Source organism: Chinchilla lanigera, unplaced genomic scaffold (assembly GCF_000276665.1).
Source record: "Chinchilla lanigera isolate Chin_1 unplaced genomic scaffold, ChiLan1.0 scaffold00031, whole genome shotgun sequence".
NCBI lineage: Eukaryota > Metazoa > Chordata > Mammalia > Rodentia > Chinchillidae > Chinchilla > Chinchilla lanigera.
This window is the reverse complement of record NW_004955432.1, coordinates 1,307,622-1,330,510: the sequence shown is the minus strand read 5'-3', so window position 1 is coordinate 1,330,510 and position 22,889 is coordinate 1,307,622. Positions and strand designations below refer to the sequence as shown.

General features: G+C 39.5%; 1 protein-coding gene and 1 long non-coding RNA gene across 6 annotated transcripts in view; one reads left to right on the top strand and one right to left on the bottom strand.

The window, feature by feature from the left end:
- Nucleotides 1–125: 125 nt before the first annotated feature.
- Zcchc6 (zinc finger, CCHC domain containing 6) overlaps nt 126–22,889 on the bottom strand; it is a 62,169-nt gene continuing 39,405 nt past the window's right edge. For 2 of the 5 annotated variants that reach the window (XM_005387913.2, XM_013516018.1), the window contains exons 18-29: nt 22,697–22,800; nt 21,722–21,811; nt 21,254–21,367; nt 20,875–20,952; nt 20,140–20,317; nt 17,373–17,420; nt 17,197–17,288; nt 15,681–15,796; nt 13,677–13,999; nt 11,261–11,337; nt 10,878–10,941; nt 126–1,142 (exon numbers count right to left, since the gene is read on the bottom strand). In XM_005387913.2, coding sequence (XP_005387970.1) covers nt 1,075–1,142; nt 10,878–10,941; nt 11,261–11,337; nt 13,677–13,999; nt 15,681–15,796; nt 17,197–17,288; nt 17,373–17,420; nt 20,140–20,317; nt 20,875–20,952; nt 21,254–21,367; nt 21,722–21,811; nt 22,697–22,800 — 1,352 coding nt within the window. In that variant the 3' untranslated portion in view covers nt 126–1,074. The other 3 variants (XM_005387915.2, XM_005387914.2, XM_013516019.1) reach the window with 3 other exon arrangements.
- Nucleotides 2,377–6,217, top strand: LOC102023063. The gene is made up of 2 exons (XR_261499.1): nt 2,377–2,839; nt 5,901–6,217. It is a non-coding gene; the product is annotated as an uncharacterized LOC102023063 (long non-coding RNA).

Here is a 22,889-nt window from a genome sequence, read left to right as displayed (position 1 = left end):
ATACAGTGATGGGGCACAAGTGCAGGAGGACTCGGTGTGCAGCCCATGCAAGAGGAGCAGATCTGCACCGGCCCTCCTCGTGAATTTATTTTCCTAATGAAACTTAGGACTCTTTTACTCGAAAGTAATGTGAGTAAAATTACAGGTTGAAATTTTATTTCAAAATGATAAATAAAGCGAGGCATAGTTTTGACCACATAGTACTTTGGAAAAGCTTGTGAAATTAGAGAAACAGTTCCATTGAGGGCTCCAGTCAGACCCAGAAAGAGAGCAACCACACTCAGGATTGGCTCAGACAGGCTCTGATCTTAGGTGGGGGTGGTTTAAAAGTTCTCCTCCCTAATTTCTGAATATCATAAAAAGTAAAAAGTACTTTTATCATCTTTTCTTTTAAAATGTTTTTACTGGCAAACAGGGCCACTTGTTTTCCTGATTTCGTTTTGCTGAGCATAGTAGTTCTATGTTGATTTATTACAGTCAGCGGGAAACACCAGTGCCCTGGCAGCGGCACTGCACATCGCACCCTGAGGCTCCCATCAATAGGACTCACTTCATGTGTTCACTTCTACAGAGAGCAGTAAAATAATGTTTGGAAGTACTAAGTACAGCAGTAGCAGTTCACACGTATGATACCTTCCACATGAGGATCCAGTAAACAATAAATATAATTCCCCTCTTCAAAACAAAAAAGGGATTTACAGGAAAAAAGGTGTTAATGTACTTGGGCTTTATCAGCACATCACTTTTAGTGTGCTTAAAGAATTAAAAACCATGAAGCCATATTCACTGAATACTGGCCCACAGTTACATTTTTTTCTTTTAACCTGGCTTAAATACATACATCATGGCTTTCTGTTAAAATCCTTACATCTATGGGGATTGGTGGTAGATAAGACAATATTAAAATTGTTTCCTCATTAACAATTTCATTGTATTAAAAAAAAAAAAATCTGCCATTTCCCTAGAATGTGAAGTTGAAGCCTGATCTAAGCTGCTGTGTCCTGTGAAATGAACCTAATTTTCTGAGTGAATAAGGACGCCTGAGTGTCGTTTAGAGTGTTGCGTCTTCTTCCCTCATGATTCCTGTGGGCTCCTCTTCGTCGAGGCTTTTCCCTGAGTCATGTATTTACTGGAAAGGCTTCCTAGAGGAGGGGAGAAAACAAACACAACATAAATAAAACAAGCCTCACTTTGCAAAAGCTATAACATTACTTCTTATGGTTAGTTATTCACAGCTTTCACTCCTGATACGGACACTTGTGCTGAATTAAGTAATTAGTCTATATTAAAATAGTTTATAAAACATGACATATTAGCATATACTCAGTCAATTCTTTCTAAATGCAGACAAGCTGCTAAAGTGGTACTGTCTCTGTGCGTCCGCATGTGCACTGTTTTTATGTTGCTGCAGAGGGTCAGACAAACCTGGCCCTTCAAGGACTACTTTACACACACCAGTGACCTCATTTGCAATTAACAGGATGGACTGCAAAGAATTCTCTGGACAGAAACAAAGAATTCGCATCATTACTCTGCAGATATGAGGCTGTGGATGGTGACAATGCAGTAATAACTTACTGACATTAAAGAAAAAATGAGTGACATTTACAAGAATGAAGATTACTTATTAAACCACAGCATAAGGCAATTACTACATTTTGTCCTGAAGTCTGAATAAAAAAAGCAATGAAATAAAAGAGCTGAAATATTCTTAAGAAACTGTGTATAGCAAGGTATTAGAATATAATGAAGAGTGTACTTCAAACCAATGGAGGAAAATATAGATTATTCAATAACTGGCATTAGGTAAAATAGGTAGTGGCTGAAGGAGAGAAGGAAGTTGTCCTCCTTCCTCAAGGTATACCTGTTCTCACTCATTTTCAAGTGAAGTACAGAAGTAAATGTAAGGGGAAGCAAGTCAAAATAAAGAGTAGTGAATATAGAAATCACGGGCAGGGAAATGCCTTAAGCACATCAGAGTACCTAAATGATCTACAAGTCAATATAGAAAGATGAGTATCAACAGATAGTTAGGATTGTTACGGTTCGTACCTAAATGTTCCCCAAAGGCTCATGTAGTCATACATGGTGTGTTCTGGAGATTGCTGGACTTAGGGCGTGAAGGTGGGTTAAGGCTGTGATACTTGGAGTAGGGGTGTGGTAGGTGGCACCAATCAACAGGCTTGTAGCCTAGACTGAATATAAAGGGACAGAAAAAAGGGAGGTTTGCTCCTGCTGCTGCCTTCTGCCCACCAGGAATTGCTGCCCCTCTGCCATGCTGCCCTGTGTTGGAGCCAGGCAACTATGGACTGAAACCGCTACAAACTGAGCTAAATAAACCTTTTCTCTAACTTTGGGTGTTGGGTATTTTGTCTCAGCAAACAGAAAAGTAATTAAGACAACGATTTAAAAAAACCCCGATAACATATGAAAGAGAAAAAGAGAACAGCAGAAATACATGTAAAACCACACTTAGCATTACCAGTCAAAATACAGATACCACCAAAGCAGTTTTAATCCATCAGATTTGTCAAAAATTAAAATTCTGACAAAATCCAAGTGTTTATAAAGATATGAGGAAACAGCCCATACTATGACCTAACAATCTGACTTGTGAGGTGGATAAACCCTACATAATCTCTCATAGTGCCTCCCACAAGGATGTTCACTACAGTATTGTCTATAACAGCAAAGATACAATTTAAATCTTTATGTCTTGGGTAATGGAAATATAAAATATGCTGCATTTACACAATGGAATACTGTAAGAGAAAGCAAATCTGTGTTAGAGCAACATGTAAAAACATTTAAAATCAATTTGTGAACCAGACATGAAAAGGTAGGTTGTAGAACATTCTTACTAGATTTTATAATATGCAATTTAAATGTAAAAACTCACCCAGGACACATGTAAGAATTAAAAAAAATCAGAACATTTAAATTTATAGTAATGGGTATTTCTACGGTGGAAGGGGACTTGACAGAGGAAATGGGCCTGAACATTCTGTTTAAAAGCAAAGATTAAAAAGATACAGGCAAAAAAATTGTCACCTCTCTAGAAGATGGTTACTGTTGCATGATTTGGACCTGTTTTACGTTTTTTCTAAACTGTTAACTACTTTTCAAAACTAGTACTAGCAGTTTTACTACTATATCACTCAAACATGCAATCAACTATGTTAAAAATTTAAAATTATACCTAGCATCATATAAAAGTGAGGGTGAATGAATACACTGGAGTTGCTGGTGGTGAAGAATGTTGTAGTGACACTTGATTACTCTGAAAATTAGGTATGAATATTCTGACACAAAAAATACACGTATATAATTACGAAGAAACACAAATAAACGTGAAAAATGTGAGTTTAATGGTAATCACAGAAATTCTAATTGGCAAAATACAAAAGACTACCCAGGGGAGCCAGGCTTTGGGCAGAGTTGGCAAGGACTATCTGGGATGACTAGCAATTGTAACTTGGCAATTTTGTCATTTTGGTTGAAATGCACACAGTTTTTCACCTTAGTGAAGATTTCCCCTCACAAAATAACTAAACAAGTGTGTGCACATGATAGGGTTATATAAATAAACAAGGTCATCAAACTTGGGTCTGTGTGTTCTCCAACTTACCTGACAGGGCATGTGGGCAAGAATCAGTTTCCAGAGCCTCAACTTTTTCTGGCACTAGGGATTGAACCTAGGGCCTTGCACATGCTGAGTTTGCACTCCACCGCTGAGCTACATCCCAATGTCCTCAGTACCTCAACTTCTCAATGTACTTTTTCTTACAACTGACATATTCTGTTAACATTTTGGGCTGGTTCTTAAGAATTACTCCACTCTTCCTTTCCAACTCCCCTCTCACAACTACTCCTCTCCCACTATACAAAAGAGAGAGATGTACATCTTCTTACCATCCAAATCTTAGTGGATGCATTTCCCAGTGGTAAAAAATTCTGGGCTCTAGTAGGGCATTTATACGGATGTCTCCTGAACACAGTGACGCAGATGCACTGTGTTCCTACACCGAATGAACTCTACCCAGCTGGGAGCTGGGGGTGCAGTGTGCTCCCCACAGTTCTTTGCAGTCTGATGGTACTAAAAGGCCTCTGAGGAGGGGCTAGAGAGCGAATGAAATGCTGCTATCTGTGGTGATATGAATGCTACTAATAAAAATAGTAATTTTTAGCTTTTACCAAACTAAGTTGATACTTAATGTTTATTACAAGTAATTTTTGATTACACATTGCTACGTGATTCTTGTTCATACCATTAAGAAGTAATTAAAAGGGCTAGGGATATAGCTCAGTGACACAAGTGCCTGCCTGGCAAGTGCAAGGTCCTGAGTTTGATTCCCAGTACCAAAAAGAAAAAAAAAGTAATTAAAATACCTGAGTGGCACTATTATAATAATACATTGATCATTTCTAAACTCTTAAAGCATTTCTATTATTTTAAACTTGCTATTATAAAGACTATTTGTTTGCCAACCATAAAAACAGAGATTAGAAAGATCAGAAATAGAAATAAGGCACACTCTCACTCATGCAAATAATACTGATTTGCGGGTACGTGACTATAGGGAGACAGCCCATCTATCTCCTTAAGGGAAAGTCATTTTCAGTAACTGAACATATGTTTATTTTACTTTGTGGTAAGTAAGGATTGCACACAGGCCCTTAAGCTCGCTAAACAAATGTTCTACTACTGAGCTACAACCCCAACCAAGAAAGTGTTTTTCAATCAAAATTTGTAACGCTTGTTTTGATCAATGATATATTCTAATAATTGTGGAAACATAACATAGAAGAAATGTTTATACTTTGAGATTTAATAAAAAGCTTTAGGCCGGGCATGGTGGTGCATGCCTGTAATCCCAGCACTTGGGAGGCTGAGGCAGAAGTATCATTGCACGTTCAAGACCAGCATGGGCTATAGTGAGCTCAAGGCCAGCCTGAACTGCATAGTGAGGCCCTGTCTCAAAAAGACCAAAAAAAAAAAAAAAGAAAAAAAGAAAAAACAAAGTTTTAGAACTCAATTGATACAAATATTTTTGTGGTGGATAAGTATGAGAGGCTAGTCAACAGGAATATCAAGGGTATCAGAAAGAATGATCTATATTTTCCAATAGTGAGTTTTTTCACACTTTTTTCCTAAAACAATTTCTACTGTTTTAAATTTATGATCATAAAGACCATAGGTTACAGGCTTTGAAATTCTGCTTAGTGATTAAAGCTGTATACACATTATCACGAGGGAGAAAAGGTATCTACCAATTAGTCAGGAGATAAAAATGGAATAAATGAAGAGGCAGTAGTAGTTATTTTATTTTTTAAGTAATTTTCTTTGGGATAAAGAAGGTAGGCAGCGCTAAGAGTAGGAAAAAAAACTTTCCTAAGATTCTCATACTAGAAAAATGGAAGCTACAGTAACAAATTTAACAATCAGTTCATTTGTAACTTGTACTGCAATCTCCATGTGCTTGCTTTGGTAAAAAAAAAAAAACAAAACTCCATTATAGATTTGCTCTATAAGACATTAATGCTAATAACAAGGGCAGTGAAGATTTACTGCATCCTGCAGTAAATGAGGTGCTCTGTGAGGTCTTCTTCTCTATGAAGCTAACCCTGACCACATCCTGTTAACTCTAAACTGGTAAGGAAACGGAAGTGCAGTGGGCTTGAAGAACTCACCAGAGGCCACCTGATTAGTAAACAGTGGGGTTGGATTTCAAACTCAAGCATCTGACACTGAAGCTCATGCTCTGGCCATTCTTCCACTTGTTTCTCTATTCCTGAAGTGTATCTAAGGCACTGTGTTAGGTGTATACGTGGGGAGGGAGGAGCGATCAGCAGCCCGAGAATCCACCAACAGTCCCCCCTACTACTCTCTTGTTTGGTAGTCACGGACTCTGCACCTGTGAGGAGGGCCAGACGCGAGAATAGAAGAACGAACCTGATTGGCTGCTCCCAGACTCTGGACCCTGTGAAGGGGACAGCGTGGCCACTGGCCTGAGGAGACAGAGGCTAACCCTTGCTCAAAGTGAACAGCTACCATGTGAGGACAGAAGCTGTCAGCACCAACATGCACGTTTCAGAGACCACGAGGACGGCACACAGTCCTAAGGACTGTGGAATGGCAGAGCTTTGGGGAAATTCTGTTTACAACTGAGACATTTCACAATTCTAATAAAATAATTTGCATAAAGGTATAGGAAAATTTGACAGTCATCACAACTCTCATTTTTTTTTTTTTTTTTTGGTACCAGGGATTGAACTCAGGATCCTGCGCTTGCCAGGCAGGCGCTTATGCCACTGAGCTATATCCCCAGCCCACAACTGTCACTTACTTACTTGAATAGTTTAATTTATTGCAAAGGGCTAATTGTAATTACTTACGTTTTCTTTTCTTGATATAGAGCATAACTTTTTTTCTATAGCCAGTAAATTGAATAAACTTTTTCAGTTGCTCAAAAGATTTACAAATATGTAGGTTTTCATCAAGGAGAGACCCTAAATGCCATTTCTAGGTATACGTCCACCATCTTAGTTTCCTCCCACTTTTGGGTAACATAAAATTACTGTAAAATCTAGCTGGGTGTGGTGGTACACACATGCAGTCCCAGTATTTTGGAGACTGAGGTAGGAGGATTGCCGTGACTTCCACAGCGTGGAGTACAGGACAAGACTCTGTCTCAAAAAAAAAAAAAAAAAAAAAAAGTCGTAAAATCCTTCTTTCAGGCTGTCTACTGCCTTCAGCAGGATGGTGCTGGCAATGTCCGCAGGAATAGCACACCTATGCCCTTGCCACTGCCCTGGGCCTTTCTTTGTGCTCACTCTGCAGGACCTGTTCCAGGTGCCTTTAAGGTGCGTCTCCTCATCCCTGCCCTGGGGTATGACGATCATCCCCTCTGACAAACTGGGAAACCAAGGCATCTGAAGGAGACAGAGGGTGCTTAACACAACATAGCTGGAAATCAACCCCGGGAAGTCTGACTGCAGAGCTGATCTTACCAACACAAGCATTCTGACCAAACAAAAACCAGTGGTTTTTCTCCGTAAAATGTTCCAGAAACATCTGCTCAAGGCCGAAATTGGGAGAAACAGCGTTCTTTTGGCTTGTTTACACACAGCCTCTCTGGGAGCTTGAGGTCTCCCAGGATTTAGGCACATTCCCACGCCCTTCATGCCCTAGAGTTGCTCCCGGCAGTGTAGCTGCCTTGGCCAGCTGTCAGCCCCACCCTCTCCCACATCACTCTCAGGGCCTGACCTGCCTGTGGGAGTGGGAGGTCCCTTGCTCACTTCCCTTCTGCCTGCTGGGTTTGCTTGACGCCCCCAGAACAATCTGAAGCCTTCCCAGAAGGCAGTCACTCATGTTTCTCCTGGAACCTCTGTCTGTTTCCCTTCCACGGAGCCACCACTTCCCTACTGGGCCCAAGGGGGTAATACATTTGTGGAGATTTGATTCTCTCCCATTTCTTTAAAATTCTCATTGTAAAGTGATCTGGTGCTACTTCAATGTTTCCCTCAAACACCCCACCCCCAAACCTTGTGCATCCACACAGTACTGGTAAGTTAACGACTCCATTACATCTCCTGCTCACAAAGCAGAGACTGCACAGCTTTTCCAGTGAGATCACAGAGCCCTAGCCTGTGAGACTGAGCCAGGGAGACCAAGGACGAGCTCTGGTGCCGGGCTCCGGAACCTGTCCTGCAACCACAAACCCTATTCCTCAAAGGCTGACACTGTGCAAGGAAAGGCAGAGCATTCCTCCAGCCTCACAGCATCGCTCCAGCTCTGCTCGGGCAGTAGGATGCAATGGTGAGTAGGAGCTAACACGGAATACCGAGGCCCCCTTCCCTGGGGGGTGTGCTCCAAGGAGAGGCCTGAAACCAGACGGCACTGAACCCATTATATACCTGAGGGTTCCCTGTACGTTCCTAACTATGGTGCAGTATGATGAGAACAGGTTAACTAATAATAAAGTAGAATTGTAGTAATATACTGTAATACAAGTTTGTACATGGCAAATATTCTTCCAAAGTATCTTGCTGTACTGGACTGTCCTTTCAGACTGCACCCGGCCAAATTAACTGGAACTACACAAAGTGAAGCAATGAATACAGAGGGACCACTGTGTGTGACTTGTTTTACTTTAACATACACAAATGTCAGGCTGTATCAGTTAAGTTTTAAATGGCAAATATTTTTTCTTATAAAGTAAACAATCATGTACAAACACTGTGGATACTATACTGTACTTGCTGAATTTCTCTTATTTAACCCTTTTTTTTGAACAAGACAGGGAGAGAGAAAGCAATTGCTTAAGTGAAGTTCTAAGAGTACCCACAGGCTAGAATTCACATGCATGTGTCATTTTATACTGTCCTCTAAAAAATGCCCAAAAAGTTACTAACAGCTATTTTGCATTTCTTTTTCACATCACTTTTCTTCTTCCCTTCAGGATACAAGGATGCAGAAGGACCCTTGGGATACCAGAGCCCCCAGTCTCCTACCCTTCCTGCACCACTTTATAAGCTAGAGGCCTGAGGTTAGGGAGCTTATAGTTCCTTTTCAAGCATTTCTTGGCCTCCCCGCAAGTCAGGTTTTTGTCTCCTCTCGTCTGGAGATGCAGATCTTTTTAAAGTCATTGGTAGCTTGGGCGGGGATCAGACCCAGAGCTCTGGCAGCATTCACAGGGGGCGCGTGGGGCCTCCTCCTCATGCGCCCTCCCTGTGGAGACTCCAGGATGGTGCTCCGGCTCTGTTCACTCCTTCCCTGGCCACCTTCTCTTCCTGCCTCTTTTACTTCACGAGGCTCTAATGTGCTTTTCTTCCCAGGTGCTGCCACTCAGACTTGGGCTTAAAGTGTAGTCCTTCTCTGGTCTGGATCTCCTCTCAACACCAGCCCTGACACCTCACAATTCTCTTACACTTACATGTCAAGGATTGACTTCTACTTACTCCAAATATTCTGTTGCCTGAGGCTTCCCCAGTATGATAAAATTCAACCTTCATTCTCCTGCTGTCAGGCCAAAAACTGCAGTGCCATCTCTGACTCACTCTACCCCGGTAAAACCTAATCCATCAGTAAATCTCCATGGTGCTACCTTCAGAAAATCCAGAACTTGACCCGTCCTCATCCTCACTTCCTCCTGCACTTCCAAGTCTAAACCTCTTGAGTTACTGCAGTGAAACTGCAATCTTGTTGGTTTCCTAAGTTTCTACCCTGGTGCTCCTGCACCATGGGCTGTAATAAATCTTTTTTTTTTTTAATTTTAAAGAGAAAAAAATACAGAATTTCAAAACAAGAGGATATGCAATTAATGGTTGTTATATTGCATATTGTTATCTTCAAAGTGTTTGCTCAGATTATCAGATACAGGCATGCAAAATTGATTAAACAATATAAACAGTAACTGTTCCTTTCAGTGAACTAAGAGGAATTGGTAGTACAATTTTTCCTTTCTTCCTTTCTATTTTTCCCTGTCCCAGCTGTTCTTTCCTTTTGAACAGTTTCTTTCCCTTTCACTATACCTATTGTACCTTTCAGATCTTATTTACTCTTTCAGTTTCTTCACTAGGGAAACAATAATGATGTTTACACATGTGAGTCTGATTTATTTCACTTATGAGTATGGTCTCTAGTTGCATCCATTTACCTATAAAAGCCTTGAGTTTATCTTTCTTTATAGCTGAGCAATAATACTCCACTGTATAAAAATACCATATCTTTTTTATCCATTCCTCAGTTGATGGGCATTTGGATTGTTTCCAAGATTTAGCTGTGACAAACTGTGCTGCTATAAACATGGCTGCACATATATCGCTGTGGTACGATGTTTTTAATTCTTCTGGGAAAATATCCACAAGGGGAATAGCTGGGTTAAGTGGGACTTCTAATCCTAGTTTTGTGAGGAATCTCCACACTGATTTCTGCTGTTTGCACATGCAAGTCTGGTTTATAAAAATAGATGCAACTAGCGACCATACTCGTAACAAACTGTTTAAACATCGATTTCAGGTAATAGTGCTCCTTGGTTCAAAACCCACTAATGGCTTCTCATCTCATTTAGAGAAAAACACTCCAGTCCTCCACTGCTGAATGAGCCTCAGATGCTGACTCTGCACCCTCCTCTCCTGCTGCAGGCTTTGAGGACTCAAGGACAGAAGCGATCTGAGCTCTGACGTAACAGGCAGATTCCAAGGTCCCCGAGACTTGCCCCTGTTTCACGGACTCCTCACTGAAGTGTTACTTCATCAGAGAGGTCACTGACCTCTCAAACCAACATTCTCCTTGTTTCCCGCTTTATAATTCTCAGTGTCTGCCATCAGATCATACTCTTATTTTTGCTCATCTGTGATTACTCTTTATTGCCTAGGTATTCTGACAAGAATGTGGAGTACGTGAGCAAAGGGTTTCATGTATCCACCGAGGCAGAGCTGGTGTCAAGGCCAGCGCCCTGCCATCACAAAGGGACATAAGTAATCACTGAGGGTGAGTGCACGCCATGGCCTGGAGGTAAGGAGCATCTTCCCTCGTCTGGTGCATGGCAACAACTCCACCAGCAACACACAATGCTGGTAAGACGACAGCAACTTCAGAGCACACATCAAAGCCTGGTAGGGGAACAACTGAAGACTGGTTCTTACTGAAGGGTGGTGTAAGAATTACCTGGAGTCTTTAAAAAATGTACAGGCCCACGCTTAACCACCGAAGAATTAGATTAAGGGAAAGAAAACAGGGTAAATGTATTCTTAAAAGTAAACCCCAAGGGATTCTGATATTTAGTCTCTGTTAAAATCCATTAGTCAGAGTCTCAAAAGGCATGTGGTAAAGGCAATAAATAATACACATTAAAAAAAAACAAACCACATACCTGACTGGGGACTCAAAAATATTGCTGTTTTTTGTTTCTTTTTGTCTTCATGTAAAATCACTGCCTAAAAAACGAAATAGACTGGTTTATAAAATGGAAAGGGAGTACATCTACAACAGAATGAAACCATAACCAGAGAGGGCTGAAATGAGCCATGTGGATGGTAGAATTCTTTACGCTAACTGGCAAGACAGGCAAGTACGCTTCAGCGAGGCCCAGCACACCTCACCACACACACATGCACGTGGCACAGAGGCTGGGACGATGAGCATGAAGTCAGCAGAAGGGGCACGCAGCACAGACCCGCGAGCTCTCGGCAAGTGTGGCAAGTGTGTGGTGAAGCACAGCACAGAGCGACACCCTCAGAGCTGAGCTGGGTTTACCTGAGCAAATGCACCAGGTGGTCTCAAAGGGCTAGGTGAAGAAGGGGATCCCAACACACACTCTGACTTAGACACACCTAAAGAAAGAAAGCAGCACTGTTTGTTCCTGCTTTAAACTGAAAGCAGTGGCCTTGTTTTCAAACTTTTGCACAGATTTTCTGTTCATGTGATATAAGCTTCACACAGTGTGTTGTGTGGACAGAATACCAGGACGTCTGAAGAATGAGAGGAGGTAGAATAGTTTTTAGATAAAAAGAAGCTGATTATTTTTAATTGCTACCAAAGGAAACACCATTTCTGGCCCCAATCCTCCCTCATCTCATGCAGACCATGTGATGAATGCTCACATTAACGTATGCATGCTATAGCCGGAAGAAGCCAGGTTAGGGCTGCTAATTCCCCTTCCACAAGGACGTCCCCTCTCTGATTTGCCACTATTTTCTCAGGCTGCCAAAATCACTGCTTTTATTGTTTTGAAAGCCGTACCAGTAAACAGCACAAAAACTGCTGCTAGCAATTAGAAATCCATCAAAGCTGGGGGAAAGTCACCATTTCGTTGTACTGAAGAGGAACAGATGATAATGTACTATAGGCTATTCATAAACATGAACCTTGAGTTCTGATAAAGGGTAGCCTATTATTTTGGTTAAAATATATATCAAATGTTACCTCCTACTATTTACAGGTACCTCACCTACAAACTGAAGTTATTAATGCTCCCAAATTTAATGGGGCTGTTGTGGCATTAAATAAAATCCATGTAAAGTACTTGATCCCATAGTAAATGCTCCGTAAGTGTTAGCAAGTATCACTGTTTTAAGTTCGTTTAATTATGCTTTCTTCCTAGAAAAGAAAATCATATTATTGTCAAGTCATAGTCCGGGCAAGCTTTGGAGCTCTACAGAAGACTGTCAAGTGAACTAACCAAAGCTATAAATATAAACATTTCAGCCCCATTTAAAAAAACAGATAATTTTTTTTTTGGTACCAGCAATTGAACTCATGACCTCAGGCTTGCCAGGCAAGTGCTTATGCTGCTGAGCTACATCCCCGGCCCCAATAAAATATTTTAAAATAAATTTCTTTCCACATAAAGCTCCTTTAAAAAAATGAGGATGAATGATTAAAGAACTTTTACAATGTACTGCTGAACAATATATAATAAAATGGAAGAGAGGTACTGGTATTCCAAAAACTACAAACATTGGAATATTTCAAAGAAATTACAAATGAGCTTTGACTTTTTAATGTTGCCCATAAACATACACAATTCACAATGGCTCAAATTAATTACCTTAATAAAAAAAATGCATTCTCCAGGGTTTCTTTTCTATGCTTATCAAATTTCGTCCACTGGCCTAGGTTTGTTCTCAGAAGTAAAGTGAGAGTATTTATACTGTTTTGTGCGTGGTAACTTACCACCCAAACTTTAACTACCCTTAGTCCCAACAGTTTATGAAAAGGTGCCCATACAGGGGGATGGGGTTGCATGCCTATAAGCCAGCTACTAGTAGGCTGAGGCAGGAGGAGTGTAATTCAGAATCCAGCCTAAACTTAATAAAACTCTATCTCCAAAGAAAGCAAAACCAGGTCAGGAGATGCAGCTCAGTGTACAGTGCCCCTGGGGTTAATCCTTAGTACAAAAAAAAGTGCCTCCAATGGGTACTTTTAACGTTTAGGAAAATTTCCCATCCAGCAACCAATGGGACAAGATTTATGGATGACTCTTTGGCAGACAGGATCTCCTTATGTTGCCCAGACTGGCCTTGATCATCATGCCTCAGCCTCTTAAATAGCTGGGAATATAGCTCTGTGAAAACCACATCTAGTTCAGATTTGTGGATGGCTTTAAGCTACTGATGATAATAAATTTCTTCCTTATTTTCTGAATAATCATACTCAACTGAACAAAGTTATTAAGACATAAAGATATAGTCCTCCATAGTTCCTCTCTGCAGATACAATCACCGTTAATGAACCGCACTGTTAATTAACGGCTTTTATTCCTTTTTTTGGAGACAGCACTGTGCTAGGTAGCCCAAGCTAGCCAGAACTTGTGGTCCTCCTGCCTCAGCCTCCCAGAGTGCTGGGATTAGAGGTGCATGCCACCATGCCCAGTTTTCTGTTTCCTCTCCGATGCACGTGCCTGTGTATATGGACAAAACACAAGAGCTAATGGGCACACAGGTGTCCTGACAATGCTTTGATCTCCAGAGTTCACACGCTAAGAAAGATCAAATTGGAGCTTTTTTTCCTAGTTACTGAGGCTACATTTACAGATACTGGGAATGACTAGGCTTTTATAAGACTATAAATACATTTCTTAAAGAAATACATATAATGAAAATAGAAAAAAACTGGCAAGATTTTCCTTGAGACATCAGTGCAAATGTGAAGATGTGACAGGTGTCCTTACCTGGAGAGCCTTTAAACTGAGGACATTCTTTTCTAATGTGCCCTTCTCTTCCACAAATGAAACAGCGCTTTTCTCGTAAGTCTTTATTGTCCTGCCGCTTCCATTTTTCCACAGGTAGCCTGAGAATCTTCTCCCTCCCCGGGTCGATGGCTGCCCTCACAGTCTTGGCTTTCTGAGCACATGGCACAGACTTGTCTTCTTTTGCTGATGCCTCCCTTTCGGTGTACTTGTTTTGAATTTCTTTCTCCTCTTTGCATTTTTTGTCTTTGTTCTCAGGGTATCTTTGGTGCAGAGTATCTTCCTGATTCCGCCGTCTCCTCACTCTGTCAAAGACATAATACTAGTAGGAAAGAATCTAGTTGGATAGAATCCAAACAGAAACTTAACAAAATATGTTGTCACCAGTTTTAGGAGAAAGTCATGAATAGAAGGCATCAAAATGAAAACCAAGAAGTGAACAGACTTAAATACATCTCTGTTCAGAAACCACAGTCATCTCTTAATATCCATGGAGGTTGGTTCCAGGGTCCATGGATGTGCAAGTCCCTGTATAGAATGGTGTGGTATTTGTGTAACCTATACGCTCCTTCCTGTGTACTTTAAGTCATCTCTAGGTACTTATAACACTTTATATACTAGAAATGCTAGGAAAATGGATGATATACTGTCCTGTGTAGGAAGCAGTAAGAAGGAAAGAAGTTTATATACATTAATAGAGATGCATTATTTTTTTCCCAAATATTTTTGATCCACAAATATTTGAGGAATCCACGGACACAGAGGGCTGACTGTATTTCAGAGCTTAAGGAGGGAGTCTTTTGTTTTTAATTTTCAAAGCTGCTTTACCGCTATAAAACCATCTTTGCAATGAATGAATCTCTTTAATGTCTGCTTTGATGCTGATGTAATAAGTCAAATTATCTGTGGGATGATTTCTTAAACAGAAAACAGAACACATTAAAATTCTTTGCTAAGCAGCAGAAATTTGAGAGGCAGAATCTTAAGTTCATAAAAAAATGATAGTAAGGTTTAATATCTTAAAATGTCAGATTTCTGCCTTGCCCTACATGATCACTATTAACTGAATAATAAAAAAAAAAAACTACGAAGGAAGTACTCAAATTCTACATAGCGATGTATTTTGAGTAGCATATTTTTAAATAAGAATGTTATTGATCAGGGGCTGGGATGTAGACTGCCTAGCACGTGCAACGTCTTGGATTTAATCCTCACCACTGCAAAAACCAAATCAAACTGAACAACAAACAAATACAAACAAATAAAAACAACAGCACTACCACTAATGCCTATAATTGCAGCACTGTGGAGGCTAGTGACACCCTGTCTCAAGATAAAACATTAAAAAAAAAGGTCTGGGAATACAGCTCAGAGTGAAGGCCCTGGGGTTTAATCTTTGGTACCATAAAAACAAAACTACCACTACCACCCAAAACAACAGTATGTTCCAAGCAAGCCACCTTAGTGTTTCCTTTGCCCTTCTACAAATATCACCAGGAGAAAGTATGTTTATCTACTTATAGCAATTATTAAGCATTAAGGAGTATACCAACAGAGGGCCCTATACTACAAGACACCACTCTACACCAAGGTAGAATGTACAGTACTCTTACTGTACATGAGAGATGCAGCTGAGATCCGAAGGGACTCATCTCACTACTTACTACTGAAATCACCCTGAAGTTCTCACTGCTGTGAAAGGAAGAACCTTAGCTTCCTCCTTTCTTCTTCTGCCCCTACTGGAGAGGCCAATGGATGACAAAGGCCATGACCAAAATCAGGAAGGAGGACCAGGCCTGGAAGACTGATTTAGCCCTCGTCATCTGCACCTAACGCTACATTTTAATCGCTTATTTTCAATTTTAAAAACATCTGAAATTTATCTTAAAACTGCTGGGTTTCATAAAGTTCACTTTCTGTTACAACAGAACATTAAAAAAATATTTTAAAATGAAAAAAAGCCATTGTTTCAAAACATTTGCTTACTTTCTCCTCATGGGACAGTCCTTCATGAAGTGTCCAATTTTCCCACAAATTCGACAGCATCTATCATTTGGGGCCAGCTCTCCTTCAGTTAGTACATCTGGATCAAAGAAGTATTCCTAGAAAATAAATACATAAAAGCCCGAATTATTAATGCGATTAAAATAGGAAAAGTATACACGAAAAGAATGATTTTACATCTCAGTATCGACCTTTCTTGGGCAGTACTTGGTACTGGAGACTAAACCCAGGGCCTTTGCCCTGAGCCATATCCCAGCCCCCACCCTTTTTTATTTTTTGAGACAGGGTCTCACTAATTCATTGAGGTGCCCAGGCTGGGCTTGAACCTGTGACTCTCCTGCTTTAGTCTCCCAGAGACACTACCGATACTTTTAATAAATATTATTTACAGTGGGCCCCTGACTTTCACTGGGGTGTTATGTTCCTAGAACACCTGCAAATTGTGAAAAACCTGGAATTTTACATATAGTCAGAAAAATGTCTATAAACGCCTATTTAAAAATTGTTTAAACCCTAAATATGCTTTGTCTCTCACAGTTGTGTAATTTAATGAATTACTATTAATGAAGCCGTAGAAGGTAAGGCCGCTTTGGTGGCATCTTAGGGATTTTAGGGCTTTAAGAAGAACAAAATTGAAAACACCTGAGATAACTATTCGTGGTTCAGCAACCTGCTATGATACGGGAAGATGCATTGCAGGGCAGCCAATCAGCAGCAAGGAGAACTGAATAATACCTTGGATCGGCTACTTGCAAACCTCCAGCCAAAAAAGCAACTGTGGAGGGTATTTGTGGTTTCTGTGAAATTGGGGTTTTCTGAACAATTTTTAGTTAGCTTCTATGGAAAAATTCTCAGAAGACTGGGGCTGCAAACTCTGAACTGTGACTTCATACGTGTGTGTGTGCGCACGCGCGTTACACTGTGTACTCAGTTACAGAGAACAACAGCTCTCCAGGGCAACTTCCAGTCCCAGTAAGTATACTGCCAGCTTTTGCAAGCAAGTTGCAAACCTGAGCTTCTAGAGGGTGAGTTATCCTCACAGGCATGCACTGTGCCTGCATGGGCTTGGCACAGCAGCAGTGCCACCTATGCAGGTCGGCAGAGACCACCAGCAACAGAGGGCAGCAAAGGGAAGAAAAAGAATGTAGCACACTTAAATTCATCTTTTCAGGTATTAAAGATGTGGTTTTTTTTTCATCTTCAAAGTTGCTCTAGGCCTGCTTTGTGTTTCCTTGGTTATGTGCTATCAAGGAAAAAAAGCGAAAGCAACATTATTGATTCCCTCACCCAAACTCTATGTCTTCCTATTTCTCCCTGTGACTTTCTTCTAAAAGGAAGTCTTCAGGGATTACTCTATATTATAATCACGTATCCTGGCCAGATTCACCAGAATGTCAGAGTGCTTATGATTGAAGTGTATGTACGAACTAGGTGCTTAAAATGTGTCCAAATTATGCGCTTTCAAAACTGTTTTCTGGCATTTCCAACAGACACTTACCATTTTTGAGGGTCCATCCTTTGGAAATCCTTTGACTGGAATGCCAAATACTCTTCTACCATTGATAAAAGCTTTCATTATAAAATTTGTCACTAAGAAGAAAAGAGTAAGATCTCAAATAAAATGGATTAAAAGGAATAGAGAATGCATTAAAATTAATCAACAAAATAACTTACTTTTCCTTGATAATCCAGCTCCAAGATTATGATTCAAATCAAAGGGATCTAAGAAAATTAAAGGGAGCAATAAGATAATCAAAAGGAAATGTCTCTATTCATCCAATAAATGAGGTCCATAACAAGAAATCATAACCTACTTTATTATTAGTAGAAGTATTAAATGACTGCCTTTTAAATGAGCATAAAACCCACAATAGAAGCAAGTAATAAATCGTCCTAAATACAGTATAAGGCCAGTTTTTCAGTCTTCCAAAAGTCTTCATCAGAAAAGAGTGTTACTTTATATTTAATTCCTTATAAAATCCTTCACATTATGACAGATTGTCTGGAGGTGCACCCCTGTAATCCAGCACTTTGGAGGCTGAGGCAGGAGGATCGTTGCATGTTCGAGGCCAGGCTAGGCTACAAAGTGAGCTCAAGGCCAGCCTGAACTGCATAATGAGACCTTGTCTCAAAAAGACAAAAAAAAAAACCCCCAAAAAATGACACATTAACCTGATGTTACCACGTGACACAAGTTACAAATATATTTTAAAACATTTTAGCCCTGAATGTTCTGTCTTTTAAAGATCACTTTAGGAAACAATACATTATAGAGATCATAGATATTTATCAGATAAATTAAAACACATAGAAAAATAACCTATTCCAATGGCATGCTAATGATGACTTGGATCTCAGAACAAAATTTCCAGCAAACTTCACATAAAGGATGCCTATAATTTTATTTTATTTTATTTTATTTATTTATTTATTTTTTTTGGTTTTTCTCCGGTACCGGGAACCGAACTCACAACCTTGCGCTTGCCAGGCAGGCGCTTTTGCCGCTGAGCTAAATCCCCAGCCCCGGATGCCTATAATTTTAAATACATGCATCTCAAGCTTCTTCGATAGGAGTGTATTCAAGTGCTTTGGAATGGCATTTGTTACATGACCCAAAAAGTGGTAGGAATGACGAAAAGCACGTACATGTCAAAGACAGATTACAGCAGTCTGAATGGTTTCACAAAATAAATGGGAGTACAAGCACACTTCTAAATCTAAATACGATTTCAAGATGATTTAGCACTTGCATGTGATTTGTAATTTAGACATCATGTGTTGATATTTAAGTATTTTTTTTTATATACCAGAAATGATAATTAAGAAGGCAAAGGGAGAAAAAATGAGCTAATCCTTGTTGGGGATCTCATCACTGAGAGAATGGCTGACTGCTTGTTCATAGTGCATACGAAAGGAGCGAAGAAGCAACAAGCAGCAAGCTGCTCCCTGTCAATTATGTTTCTAATTGACAGCAAGTGGCTTCTAACGGACAAACAGTTTACTGGAGAACAGGACCCTCTGCTTACTGCAGAGTTTAACTGGATGAGAATAATCGCTATGAGGTTATCTTCTTGTTCAGTTGGGTCCTACTTCTGCTGGTGATTCCTGTTGGTTTGCGTGGAGGTATTTTGGGTTGTTTGCTTGGTGAAGTAGAGATAGTACTAAAATATTAGATGTTGTACAGTTAAAAGCACTACTACTACTATAATTGAAATTTTCAGTTTTAGAATAGCTGGTTATATAATTATGAATGAAGTTTTTTTTTCTAGATTAGCCTATTATTAATAGCTCATCTGAAAGTAACATAAAAATTAAAAGTTAAAAATGATAAGGTTTCAAAAATGAAAAACAGACATTAGTAACTGGCAGACCGTAAGAACCCACTGTGAGAAAGTAAAGAAACGAACTTCCTTGCTTTGACACAAGATTCTAAAATATTAAAATCTATAACCCAGAGTGATCTGAGTTTCTTTACAAATGCTCACAGTATGATACTTTAATACTGCCAAAAGGCAGAAATAATTATATAACTTAGAATAACTCATATTAGTAAGTGTATATTTAAAAAAAAATTCCTATCAAAATCAACAAAATATTTCCTCAGCTATATCTCAGCTCATTCTAGAGCATTTAAAACCCCACATGCTGAAATAAACAATCAACTGCAAATATTAATGACTCAAAGGATCCTTGCATTCAGTGGAAAAGAAAAAGCCTTTTTTCTTTTGGTGCCAATAACTATGAATATCTGCATATACTATTTATAGGTAAATTCCTTTATCAAGAGCAAATAAAGATCTTGAATATTTGCTCTTGATGGTGTCCTCCAACCTTGAATTAGGTTTTATTTCAAAAGTCTCACCATCTGTATTTTCTTAAAAGAAGATGATTTATTTTAAGGGGAGAAAGGAGAAGAGAGAGATGTGGCCCACAGCTACCCTGGAGTATTTGAAAGGAAAGTACTTGTGGACTCTTGCGTGCAGCTCCTTTTACTGAGATCCTTGTCCCATGTCGGCTCCTGGAACCTGACTGGCTCCCTGGCTTCTCTGTCATCCTAACCTTGGATTTCTTCTGGCCATGACTTCTCCCTGCCCTTGGTGGAGGGCAAGATTACGGTGGGATCTTATGGACAGGTAGCTTAGGCCTAAGGAATAAATAAAGGGGTCCCACTATCTTGACACTGCCTCATCTCACGGCTCCCTCTTCCTGTAAGCACCTCCCCACCTCCAAGAATGAAAGATATAGCGAGAAGAACAAAGGCTTTTTACACTTGCAAGAGGGCCCACAAGAGGGTATCAGTCTTAGGCTAGAAACAGACAAGTCAGGCTGGTATGGGCAGCAGCAGCTCAGAGCTGTCCAGAGCAACTGTTGTTAGAAGGAAGAACAATACTACTGTTAATTTAAATCGCTTACTCAATTTTAAGTTTGATTTTATTGGTACCTTCAATAACAATGTATTTTGAGGTCCACTGTTTCTTAAAAGTTGTAAGTAGACTTTTTCTCCGGATGCTAATAACATGTTCTTTAAAGTCAAATTCCTCTGTGTAGAAACGAAGAAGTCCCAGCCATAGCTGCCCCACAGATTCTGTGTTTTTCCCATACTCTGGCCAATAGGTAGGCTAGAAACAGAAGAGAACAAGGACATCACTCTTGAGAGTAAAGCGTTAAGACATTTCTACCTAAGGGAGTAAACTTGGACTTACTTCTAATCACCTAGAGTTTAAATACATAAAAATGTAATTATGTAAGTTTTCTTTCACATTTTAAAACACCACAGGTATGAGTTTATTAATCTCTACAGCCTGATTTGGAGATTGGGAGAGCTCAGAGCTCAAAGACAGATTTCAGAACATTAGTGGGAGATTTGGAAATAAGTTTTAAAAGCCTTGATGATGCCTGGGTTACTGAGTCTCTGTAGCTCAACCTAAGGCTTTCCAAATTCTTGGTACCAAAACGACAGTAAATATTTGTTCCTTTGGGATAGTTACCTGACTATTGGAATTATTAGATATGAAAGAAATACTGGAACAGTGCCTAGAAACTCACCTGGCCTTCTACTATTATAATATAAATAAATATAATAAGTAATAGTATTGTTATTGATCATTTACACTGAAGCATAATATACTTAACTTACTTAAGTATGTAGAAAAATCTTTACTTTGAAAATACGTACCAGTTCATCTATTTGATCAAAAAAATAAATATTCCAGCCATCAACAAATATTTCAGGTTTCTTTTCACCTTTGTACATCTGAAATTAATTTTTAAACTATTAGTAAGGATTACAAACTTAAGCATTGATAAAAAAACTAGGAAAATAATTAAAAGTTTTACTACAGAACCACAGAAATGTAGAGGAAGAGGGCTCCGAGGGAACTGGGGATTTAGGTCAGTGGCAAAGCGCCTGCCTGGCAAGTGCAAGGTCGTGAGTTTGATTCCTGGTACCGGAAGAAAAACAAAAAAAAAACAAAAACAAACAAACAAAAATAAAAAAAAGAGGGCTCTGAGAATAACCAGCTTTACAGAGGAGAAACAATTTCTTCTATGAATACCTCTTGTAGGACAGGAATGACTGGTGGACTCCGCTGCTGGAGGAAATACAGCACCATGAGAGTATATGCATATGATGACAAGCTGCCTCTAGATGCATCGCCAATATCACACATCTAGAGGAAAGACAGCAAAAGAAAGATCACCAGTATTTCCTGCTGAATTTTGTAGTCATCCTGTTCTCAGCATTTATTTGAGAACTCATACAAAAAACAAAATCACATTTTCAAAGGTTAAAATGTGCCAACAAAACCAATCAACCAAACTGAACCCAACAAAGGAGTGGGCTGTTAGTCACAAGTAAGATTAGATTATCATGTAACATTTAAGACAACAAAACTTTAGCTTGTATGTGAGGCTTCCCAAACCCTGGAAGTGTTTTGATTTTTCATCAGAAAAATGCAGGAATGATGTGTTCACAAGGTCTGAAAATGTAATGAAATGTCCTGATAAATCACAAGCACACTCACCTTTGTAAATACTTTCATCGTATAACATAAATATTTCACTCTGAGGTCAATGGCTGAGTAGGCAGATAAAAGCCTTGTGTTATGAAGGGCCTATTAAAAAGAGAAATTACACTTTAAGGCTATCAGATAAAAGCCATTTAAACTGGGATTATCTTTGAATGGTCTACACTGACATATTATAAGAAGATACTGTGATTAACTTCTCATTCCAAAGACAAGCCTTGGTAATTTGCCAGATAATAACAAAGAATTATAAGTAACATCTGACTGTATGACTTCCATTATCTTAGTATGTTCTTAGCCTGAAATCTAGAAAATAAGGGCTACTAAAATAAACAATCAGTGCCCATTAAGCAAATATAAGATCCCTTTTCCTTCCTTCATAGCATTATTTTAAGCAAATGCCCCTGGAGATGAGCGAAGTCCCATGAAGCCCTGAAGCAAACTGGGTGTCAGTCAGCCCAAAAGAGAGGTGGAGGCACCGGGAGTGTATCTGGAAGGTGTCCCCAAAGAGATGCTCTACCCCCAAATTACAGCAAACTCCAAGGCAAGCACGAGGCTGCCACTCTGACTTCACTTCAGTGAACAGGAGCCGTAATAAATGCCATTATGTTCTCAGTCTTGAACACTGCTAGGACACAGTAAATACTCATGAATAAAACTTTCATTAAAAGACAGTACTCAGGATTGACCCTACGGTCTTTACATGGAGTTACACTGCCAGCTTTTTTTAAAAAATTTTGAACCAGGGTCTTGCTAAGTTGCTAAATTACCTAGACTGGGCTAGAACTTGTGGTCCTTCTGCCTCAGCCTCCCAGGGTACTGGGATTCCTGGTTTGTAACCACCATGCCCTGCTCATAATAACTCTTGAGAGAATGAACAAGATGAAGGGAATAGCTCATTTACCTTTAGTGTTCTTAAGACACATTCATTTCTCTTAATATGCTTAAGAAAAAGCCTGCAGAACAACTTACCAATGTGTTATACAAACTGATATCCACTTCCAGACCACTTCTCAAATGGAAGAATTTCACAATTGGCACCTTTGCTGTTGTAATAGGTAAGATGTTTCTCAAACCTAGGATGGGAAATGAAACAGTATGATTAAACATGGCAGCTGGGGATAAATACAGTTTTTTTTTTTTTTTTTTTTTTTTTGTTTTTTCT